Genomic DNA, 11,248 nt, shown 5'->3' on the forward strand with positions numbered 1-11,248 from the left:
CAGTAAATTTTTCATTATTTTTAAATCTTTGTCAAAATGACTTTGATTATTATTTTTATTCAAGCAATTGGTAAATGTAATTTTTTATTTCTATTCCTTTGTCACATTTTAATCACTGTATGAACTTTTTCTTTGTTTCATTTTTTCTTCATATTATTCTTTTTCCAAATGAAAGATGAAATGATCTATTCGTATTGACTGTGCAATGCTGTTAAAAATGTTTACCAGATGTGCACCCCTCCTCATCTTTTTGGTTATTTCTCATTTCCTCCTAGTTCTGTATGAACTTCTTCTTTGTTTCATTTTTTCTTCATTTTATTCCTTTTCCAAATGAAAGATGAAATTATCTATTCATATTGACTGTGCAATGCTGTGAAAAATGTTTACCAGATGCGCGATTTTTTTCCCATGGTAATTGTCATAAAAACATATAAAACTTAACCTAAAAACCTATATCAGTATGGACAAAGTAACGCAGGTGAAGATTTAAATGAAATAATGGTTTATAAGTGAAATGAAATTAAAGCAGAATGAGAAAACCGCGGTAACGTGTGGGGGGGGGGGGGGGGTAAAACAAAAGAAATTAAATCAAAATTAATACATAAACTTAATTAAAAACACATGAACAAAGATTTCAAGTGGAAAAAGAATGATAGGAAGAAAAATGAGGAAGTTATTGTGTTAAAATGACAGAGGAATTGGAACAAAAAAATTACATTTAAACCAATTAATAGAATAAAAATAGTGATAAGTCATTTCAATAATGATTTAAAAGCAAAACAAAAAAATTACTGCCCCTGACGAGGTTTGAACCCACAACCACTTGCATGTGAAGCTATTATCCTATCTATTATACCATGCAACACGACTATGTCATCCAAATTTTTTAACGCTACTGAGTGTCGCACAAGATTCTGAAATATTTTTTCATCACTTAGTTGCAAATGAGGGCCCACCAGAGTGAATGGCTGCAGTGTGTGATACCTGGGCTCTTAACCTCCATAACCATATAGATGGTTTCTTAAAGTTGATCCCACCGCTGGGAACCTCTCTTTGTGAGTGTGAGGATCCAAATAGCTTTGGAGTGTAGCACATACTCAAGTCCTTAGAGACGTGCCTCAGAATGTGTTCAGAAACTGAATTCTTGTTGTCCCCAAGATGGACAGTTCTGTTTGCATTCATGAGCTCACCCAATATGGGTCATTAGTATAGAAATTGCTTTGCAGTTAACACATTTTATTTCACTGCATAGTCTGTATGAAAATTGACAGAAGCCTACAGCATTGTAGGATCAAGTGTATGGTTTGCCTGTTGCCCATGCTAGAGGCCCTTAGGGTAGTGACAAAGACAGTCTTGAGTTTTTGCAGAATTCCATGTTAGCTTGGAGTGTCACACAGATAGCCAAATTATAAAGATGGTGGAGGTTCACTATATGGAACACCAGTACCAGACAATCTGGTTCTTTCATTTCTGACCTCTGTAAATGGTGCAGATGTGTGATTCACTGCTTTAAAATGACAGTTCAGATGTTACTGTGAAATTAAAAAGGGTATTGTACCCATGTAAGAGTCAGTTCAAATGGAAGCAATGGACATTGTAATATCTGTGTATAGGTTACCATTTTAACACAGCTTGTGGTCTGGCCTTGAAGTTGTTGAAAGAGTACTTATGCCTCTACATGAGTACTGTTGACAGGAGAAATGGGGTTTGAAGTAGTACAGTATTTTAGGTAGTGTTAGAAATTCAGTGCTGTAGGATCAAACAAACAACAAGAGGCCCAACTTTGTTGCCTCTCTTGAAGTTTTGGGCTGCAAATAGAATACTGATAGGCTCCTAAAAAGCAAGAAGAGATGTAATACAGTGTGCAAGATGCAGAGGTATACTCTGGGGACATGGAAAATAGGTAGAATACTGTGCATGAAGCCACGTACTGTGATCTGAGCAAAAGGAAAATGTATTGAACATCTTCATCTTAGTATATAATAGAATGTTACTCTTCTCCAAACTGTTATAAGGTAATGGAAATATACAGGGTGTTACAAAAAGGTACGGTCAAACTTTCAGGAAACATTCCTCACACACAAATAAAGAAAAGATGTTATGTGGACATGTGTCCGGAAATGCTTAATTTCTATGTTAGAGCTCATTTTAGTTTCGTCAGTATGTACTGTACTTCCTCGATTCACTGCCAGTTGGCCCAATTGAAGGAAGGTAATGTTGACTTCGGTGCTTGTGTTGACATGTGACTCATTGCTCTATAGTACTAGCATCAAGCACATCAGTACGTAGCATCAACAGGTTAGTGTTCATCATGAACGTGGTTTTGCAGTCAGCGCAATGTTTACAAATGCGGAGTTGGCAGATGCCCATTTGATGTATGGATTAGCACGGGGCAATAGCCGTGGCGCGGTACGTTTGTATCGAGACAGATTTCCAGAACGAAGGTGTCCCGACAGGAAGACGTTCGAAGCAATTGATCGGCGTCTTAGGGAGCACAGAACATTCCAGCCTATGACTTGCGACTGGGGAAGACCTAGAATGACGAGGACACCTGCAATGGACGAGGCAATTCTTAGAGTTGACGATAACCCTAATGTCAGCATCAGAGAAGTTGCTGCTGTACAAGGTAACATTGACCACGTCACTGTATGGAGAGTGCTACGGGAGAACCAGTTGTTTCCATACCATGTACAGCGTGTGCAGGCACTATCAGCAGCTGCTTGGCATCCATGGGTACACTTCTGCGAATGGTTCATCCAACAATGTGTCAATCCTCATTTCAGTGCAAATGTTTTCTTTACGGATGAGGCTTCATTCCAGTGTGATAAAATTGTAAATTTTCACAATCAACATGTGTGGGCTGACGAGAATCCGCACGCAATTGTGCAATCACGTCATCAACACAGATTTTCTGTGAACGTTTGGGCAGGCATTGTTGGTGATGTCTTGATTGGGCCCCATGTTCTTCCACCTACGCTCAATGGAGCACGTTATCATGATTTCATATGGGATACTCTACCTTTGCTGCTAGAACATGTGCCTTTACAAGTACGACAAAACATGTGGTTCATGCACGATAGAGCTTCTGCACATTTCAGTCGAAGTGTTCGTACGCTTCTCAACAGCAGATTCAGTGACTAATGGATTGGTAGAGGCGGACCAATTCCGTGGCCTCCACGGTCTCCTGACCTCAACCCTCTTGACTTTCATTTATGGGGGCATTTGAAAGCTCTTGTCTACGCAACTCCGGTACCAAATGTAGAGACTCTTCGTGCTCGTATTGTGGACGGCTGTGATACAATACACCATCCTCCGGGGCTGCATCAGCGCATCAGGGATTCCATGCGACGGAGGGTGGATGCATGTATCCTCGCTAACGGAGGACATTTTGATCATTTTCTGTTACAAAGTGTTTGAAGTCACGCTGGTACATTGTGTTGCTGTGTGTATCCATTCCATGATTAATGTGATTTGAAGAGAAGTAATAAAATGAGCTCTAACATGGAAAGTAAGCGTTTCCGGACACATGTCCACATAACATATTTTCTTTCTTTGTGTGTGAGGAATGTTTCCTGAAAGTTTGGCCGTACCTTTTTGTAACACCCTGTATAGGCTCTAAAGGCCACAGTCAGTATGTCAAACACCAGTTTACTATATACACCGCCAAAATATAGTGATGAAAAGATGCTATTCCCACTATGTACATCTGTAAAATCAGCAGTCTGGTTATTTGCTTATAGAAGACAAAGTTATTTTCTTGTGCTTATATGCCAGTCAGTTGATTTCCACCTTTCTGGCTTCTGGCAAAACGAAAATCCAGTTTTTCGAAGTGAACTGCTGCTGTTCTGATGTACTTGATATACTGTGGTCCTTCTTTTGCGTAGCAGTAAACATGAAAATATCCGAATATATTTTCAGGATGTGGTGCCGCACAGCTCTTCTATATTTGAAAAACACATGGTGTTATTCCCTTGAGCTGCTGGTAAAGTACTTTATTTAGACAACCAGTTTGTCATTTGACCTCAGGTTCACAAAAGTATTCACATCATCTTATGTGAATTATAAAATCTTTATCATCATGTGATGAAACCATGAGCTACACACTGTTATCATATGGTATATCATAGTATAGTGAAATTATAGTTTAATGTGAATGAGCACACTACCTATTACACTTTTTATAGATTGTCAATGTAATTTACATTTGTATCACCTGATGACAGTGATTTTATGAACACTTAACTTGATTCTGTTAATACTTTTCTGAACCTGTTGATGATCAGATGATGAAACTAGTTGTGTAGATAAAGTATTTTACCTGCAGTTCAAGTTGGTAATATGACATTTTTCATGAAAATATATCTTTTTGTTTTTCTTCTTCATGGTTTTGCACAAGATTTACCAATTTGTGTGTGTGTGTGTGTGTGTGTGTGTGTGTGTCTGTCTTATAAATAAATATCTTTTATTGTGTTTTTCAACCTTAAGTTACACAAACAATACCATGACCCTATTTGACTTCTTGGAAGTTGTACCGAGATGAATTGTTGAAACAAAGAAAAAAGAGAAACTGCTAGGGAACTAAATTACAAACTCAAACCAACTTGTGTACACAGCTACCTGCACTTAAATTAAACAGCTACTCAATACAGTACAGCTTAACATGTGAAGGGAGATGTTCACAGAATAAATATGTCGCCTAGTTATTGGAACTGAAGGCCTCAGTTAAATACACAATAATATAAAGCTTGTAATTCTTAAATCTCAAGTATGAGATTGAAATTAGTCACAGTCTAAAATTGTTTGTAAGATGTATACCTCTTGGAGTAAAATATGGTATTGTAACAACAGCCAATATATTTGAGGATGGAATAACAATCTTACAGTGTTAGGGCATTCTCTTCTACAGAAGCACCTGTTCCATCAAGACCCCTGTCTGAAATGGACATTCAGGAGTTGGTGATGGCGTTCAAGACATTTCTTAAGCATCCAAGCTACCGTAGTGCCCTACATGTATGTATATTTTAATTAGTTTTGTTTGTTTTTCCAGTATAGTTTTCTACATTTACATACATAAATACTACACAAGCCACCATACACAGTGCATGGTGGAGGTCATTCCCTTTCCTGCTCCTCTCATAATTGTAGCAAGGGAAAAATAACTGTCTAAAAGCTTCCATATGAGCCCTGATTTCTCTTAACTTGTCTTTGCAGTACATATGAAAGATTTATGTTGGCAGCAATAAGGTAGATCTGCCATCTGTTGCGAACACCAGCTTTCTAAACTTTTCCCTCCAGGAATTTTCATTTCAATTCATGGAGCATTTCTGTGATAAGTGTTGATCGAACTTACTGGTAACACATCTAGCTACACGACTCTCAATTGCTCCAGTGTGTTTAGTATGCATTTTAGTAAATGGAATTTAATTGTGTTGTTTGTCAAGTGAGCTAGACCACCATTCACTGTGTAGTGATGTTTAATAAAATTTATAGAATGAAAGCAGGCATAATGTGTCATGAAATATAAAACAAAATACAATGTCAATTATAACTCAGTAAATTTACACACATCAAAAAAAGTTTTGCATCATCCCAGTTCCCGGAGCTCCTGAAGATAGACGTTGGCTGTGGATATTGTATCACAGACACGGCCCCTTTGACTGTTCAGAGATGTCACTAAACCCATCCAAAGATGTAAACAACCATGCATGAGCAGCACCTATTAGACAGAGGGGTCTAACAGCCGATCAGTTGCAGTCATTCCACCAGGAAGGAGGTTCACGGCTCGTGTTGTCTGTAGTTCAACCCTGCCTAGACGATCAGTACTGCAGTTCGATCGCGTCCGCATTGTTACTTTGTGCCAGGAAGGGCTCTCAACAAGGGAAGTGTCCAGGCATCTTGGAGTGAACCAAAGCGATGTTGTTCGGACATGGAAGAGATTCAGAGAGACAGGAACTGTTGATGACATGCCTCGCTCAGACCGCCCAAGAGCTACTACTGCAGTGGATGACCCCTAACTATGGATTATGCGTTGGAGGAACCCTGACAGGAATGCCACCATGTTGAATAATGCTTTTCGTGCAACCACAGGACATTGTGTTACAACTCAAACTGTGTGCAACAGGCTGCATGATGCGCAACTTCACTCCCATTGTCAATGGCGAGGTCTATCTTTGCAACCATGACACCATGCAGTGCAGTACAGATGGGCCCAACAACATGCTGAATGGACCGCTCAGGATCGACATCACATTCTCTTCACCAATGAGTGTCACATATGCCTTCAACCAGACAATTGTTGGAGACGCGTTTGGAGGCAACCTGGTCAGGCTGAACGCCTTAGACACACTGTCCAGTGAGTGGAGCAAGGTGGAGGTTTCCTGCTGTTTTGGGGTGGCATTATGTGGGGCCGACATACGCCCTGGTGGTCTTGGAAGGCAACCATAATGGCTGTATGATATGTGAATGCCATCCTCCAGCTGATAGTGCAACTATATTGGCAACATATTGCTGAGGCATTCGTCTTCATGGACGACAATTCGCGCCCCCATTGTGCACATCTTGTGAATGACTTCCTTCAGGATGACGACATCGCTCGACTAGAGTGGCCAGCATGTTTTTCAGACATGAACCCTATCGAACATGCCTGGGATACATTGAAAAGGGCTCTTTGTGGATGACTTGGGGGATATACACCGAATTTCTGTTGAGGAGTGGGTCAATCAGCAACAGTGCCTTGATGAACTTATGGATAGTATGCCACAACGAACACGAGCACGCGTCAATGCAAGAGGATGTGCTACTGGGTATTAGAGCTGCCGCGTGTACAGCAATCTGGACCACCACCTCTGAAGGTCTTGCTGTATGGTCGTACAACATACAATGTGTGGTTTTCATGAGCAATATAAAGGGCAGAAATGCTTACATTGATCTCTATTCCAATTTTCTGTACAGGTTCCACAACTCTTCGAACAGAGGTGATGCAAAACTTTTTTTTACTTTTGTATTTGTTTTAAGTATAGAAATATATACCTTTTTTATATGTGTAGTGCAATGGGAAGATATTTTATTTGTAACACTCAATGTGTCTATTCTAGATCTCCCCTCCTCCAATTCTCACGTTCTTTGGTGTGTGTACTTTGTCTAAGAACACATTCCTAATTATGCATGTCATTTAAATTAATATATTATAGTTGTATAGTTAATGCCTAGTTCAGTTATATGAATGAATTATCAATAGTTTATGCAGAATCAGTTGATATACTGTGTGTATAAAGCTCATCAGTGCTCTGGATTAGTGCATCAAATAAGGACAGCAGATGGTCCTACCATCAAGAACTGCACTCTGTCATTAATACAAAACCAATACTTCACTCAACAAATGTCATCTACATGCCATGTGTTACAATATGATTCTGAGTAGTTCAGAGTCAAATACCTGGTTTTCAAACTAAACAGAACTTTGAATGATGAGAATAACACAACTTTGAACCAGTGTGTCCTAGCATGACCTTTAAGAGCCTCTTCAGAAATCAAGAAGTCAACTTAAAACTGAATGTCATTGAATCACATTTAAATCAATGTGTAGCACATTTGACCACACTGTTGAGTCAGATATAGTGTTCAGTATGTTATTGGGCTCAAGATAGCAATTTCTGCTTATCACCTGTCTGTAACCTTATGGTTCAAAATTGTTAGGGGTGCACTGAATACATGAAACAGAAGCATATCCATGAAGCCCAGATTTTTTTGTATTCACATTAGTCTAACCATGTCTCAAACTTATTTTAAGAGTGCCACTGCTGAATACTATTTATCAAAGCACAGCACATCCTAACTGCAGTTTTATGGGTCTTCTGTGTTTTTCTTATTTTATATTACTTGATGCAACAGTATTTAGTGAAAACAAGAAATGATTGCATGTGTTGGAATTAACACCACACACAAAATCTCATCATTAAAGCTTGACAAATATTTACAGCCAGTGCATGTCGTGCGAAATAAGACTTCCCTGTTGGTAGAATTACAGAAGACTGATCGTCACAGTGGACTGTTCATAAGCTTGTGAATAGTCTTTTCTCCATGTTTTCCGTTATGTGGCTCTCGCTCTCTCTCATTCAACTGAATTCTCCAAAAACAATACAGTAGAACAAAGTTCTTGAAATATGATTCGCTCTTTCAGCTGCGTGAGAGCTCTGTCTCAGATTAGTCTTTGTGTGAATTGATTTTATCAAATTAATACAGATAAATAACTGCACTGTCGGGATATTTGCCCCCCCCCCCCCCCCCACCTACCCCTGTGGGTCCAGGGGTAGAATAGGCCCAAGGTATTCCTGATTGTCGTAAGAGGAGACTAAAAGGAGTCTCACACATTTCGGCCTTTGTGTAATGGTCCCCCGTAGGATTTGACATCCATTTTTCAAAATTTTCACAAAGAGCGAGCCAATTAGGGAAGGGCGCTTTACATGTCATTGAGATCTTTAGCCCACTTTCTCTTTGCTGCATTGCAGTCCTGCCCATTCCCATCTCTTGGGCGAGAACACTTTCCTGGGTGCATTTTCCATCATGCACTATGCAGTGTCACTTTCTGTGCCGACGATGACCGTGGAATTCTTTGTACCTCATATCCGAAATATGACCCCAAGTCATTCCCCTCCCTGGCCACACCACGGGAGGAACGCCAGGCTAAGGATGGCAGTGAAGCTTATTCGCCCGGTACGTCGTATGTACGAGACTTGATGGGGAATCTTTCATGTACATGAAGCCTCAGTTTTTTGTGGAGCATTTGGAGGACAAGTTTTGGGAGGTGGAGGGCTTGTCCAAAATGCACTCTGGGTCAGTCTTGATTAAAAACAGCATCCTCTGCCCAGTCAGGGGCATTACTCGCTTGTGGCAAGTTGGGGGACGTTTCTGTTACCACCATGACTCATAAGAGCTTAAATATGGTCCAGGGTATTATATTCCACAGGGACCTTCTTTTGCAGTCTGATGACGAGCTGCGCTCAAGTTTAGAGCGGCGAGGTGTTCATTTTGTCTGGCACATCCATAGGGATCCAAGGGATAAAAAGGTTGCCACCTGTGCCTTCATCTTGGCCTTAGAGGGTGACACATTGCCCGAGAAGGTCAAGGTGATGGTCTACCGCTGTGACATCAAGCCATATATCACTCCTCTACTTCCAGCCCCACCTGTCAAGATTGTGGACGTCCATCGCATCCCAATACTCCATGCGCCCCGTCTCCCATTTGTGTCAACTGTGGAGAGCACCATTCACCTTGCTTGCCAGACTGCAGGATTTTACAGAAAGAGAGGAAAATCGTGGAATATAAGACCCTGGACTGACTGACCTACACTGAGGCTAAGAGGAAATTTGAGCACCTGCACCCTGTGGCTATGACCTCCTCGTAAGCCACCACTAAGAGAACAGTTCTCGCCCCATCAGTTCCTCGAATTACTGTCACCCCTCACAACCGGGAGACTACACCTGCCCCCTTGATGGTGGGGGGCACTTCCCTCCCTGATGCTCCCACACCACCTACTTTGGGAGCAATATCCCCCCCAACCATTGGGGATTTCAGTCTCCACTTCTGAGCCAGAGAAGTGTAAAGCTTCAACCACATTTGAAGTGGTGGCGAATTCCCATCACAGTGGCAGGAAAGTGTCATCATTCAAGTGCTAAAGCCCGGGAAGAACCTACTAGATGTTGACAGCTATCGTCCCATAAGCCTCACCAAAGTTCTGTGTAAGTTGCTGGAATATATGGTGAGCTGGTGGTTGTCTGGTTGTCTTGACTCCTGGAGTCTCTGGACCTTCTGGCTCCATCCCAGAGCGGTTTTCGCCAAGGATCCTCCACCATTGACGACTTGGTGTACCTGGAATCTGCCATTTGATCGGCCTTTAGCTGGCGACAACACCTCATTGTCGTCTTTTTCGATCTCACGAAGACCTATGATACCACTTGGCCCACATCCTTGCCACTCTGCATGAGTGGGGTCTCTGGGGCCCACCCCCGATTTTTATACAGAACGTTTTGTCACACTGCACTTTCAGAGTTGGCGTCGGTGCTTGCTGTAGTGCACCCCGTGTAAAAGAGAATGGGGTCCCACAGGGCTCTGTTTTGAGTGTCCTACTCTTTTTAATTGCTATCAATGGTCTTGCATTAGCAGTAGGATCGTCAGTCTCTCCCCTGCTATATGCTGATGATTTTTGTATTTCGTTCTGCTCCTCTTCTACTGTTGCAGTGAACACCAGCTGCAGGGACAAAAAAATTGAGGTGAATTCTTGAGCAATTTCACATGTAATTGGATTTTCTATGGAAAAGTCAAAGTACTCAGTAGAACCTACAAAATGTTCGAGGCACAGGACTGAAATTTAAAATCCTGCTAGTCCACAATTTTTACCTGCTGCAATTTAAGCTATGTCCATAGGATCCTGACTAACCACATGTAGCACTGCTGAGTCTATATTAACCTAAACCATTAACTTTTTTCTAATTGTGTTCTCATGCTACTTAACAATGATGATGCTATTGGCTGATCGCACACTTGGCCCCTGAGCAGAGAATGCTGGGAGCAGAACCTCTGGATTGGCTTTTAGCGCATTGGATGATGTACTTTTGTTTTCCCAAAGCAGTAAGTTTATAGCATATATAAGAAACGAACATATAATGGACTGTTGTGTTGCAAAACTGACACAGACGTTTATGGTGAGTCATTTGAAGGACCAGGTACAGCCTCTTCGCTGATTTCTGTAAATGATATTAACAATCACTACACCCAACAGTGCACATAGATCAACACAGTATTCACAGCAGCTGCTTATTGTAATGGCACACAGTACTGTTGCGTACAGTAGCTAACACTAGCAATGAGCGTAAATATTCTGGAGTGGCACAAACACAGCTGACTTCCACTAATCACAGAGAGGAACAAGTAAAAATGTGCAGGCTATTACATAACATGTCCTATGCTCTGAATATTTGCTGTCATTGGCTGATGAGATCACGCGACATAATTTATGATTGACTGATAATACACACTCCAATCTCGATTCAGTACTTCAGAAGCTAGAATGCTGCACTTGATGGAATTTGTATTTCAACTTTCGTAATACAAAAGTATACAGTGCACTTTGTTCTCTGTGGGGTTCCACTACCCTTTCCCGGCGGCTCCCCCAATCCCACCATTTCCCGGCAGCTGCCCCGATCCCACCCTTTCCCGGCAGCTCCCTCAATCCCACACTCTTCTGGTAGCA

General features: G+C 41.3%; 1 protein-coding gene across 1 annotated transcript in view; it reads left to right on the forward strand.

Moving 5' to 3' along the window:
* The window catches only part of LOC126198917 (ubiquitin-like protein 7), a 67,372-nt gene that overhangs the window by 20,587 nt on the left and 35,537 nt on the right, over positions 1 to 11,248 (forward strand). The window contains exon 3 of the mRNA XM_049935544.1: positions 4,907 to 5,010. Within this exon, the coding sequence (XP_049791501.1) occupies positions 4,907 to 5,010 (104 nt within the window). The remainder of the gene's footprint in view (positions 1 to 4,906; positions 5,011 to 11,248) is intronic.

This window comes from Schistocerca nitens, chromosome 8 (genome assembly GCF_023898315.1).
Source record: "Schistocerca nitens isolate TAMUIC-IGC-003100 chromosome 8, iqSchNite1.1, whole genome shotgun sequence".
NCBI lineage: Eukaryota > Metazoa > Arthropoda > Insecta > Orthoptera > Acrididae > Schistocerca > Schistocerca nitens.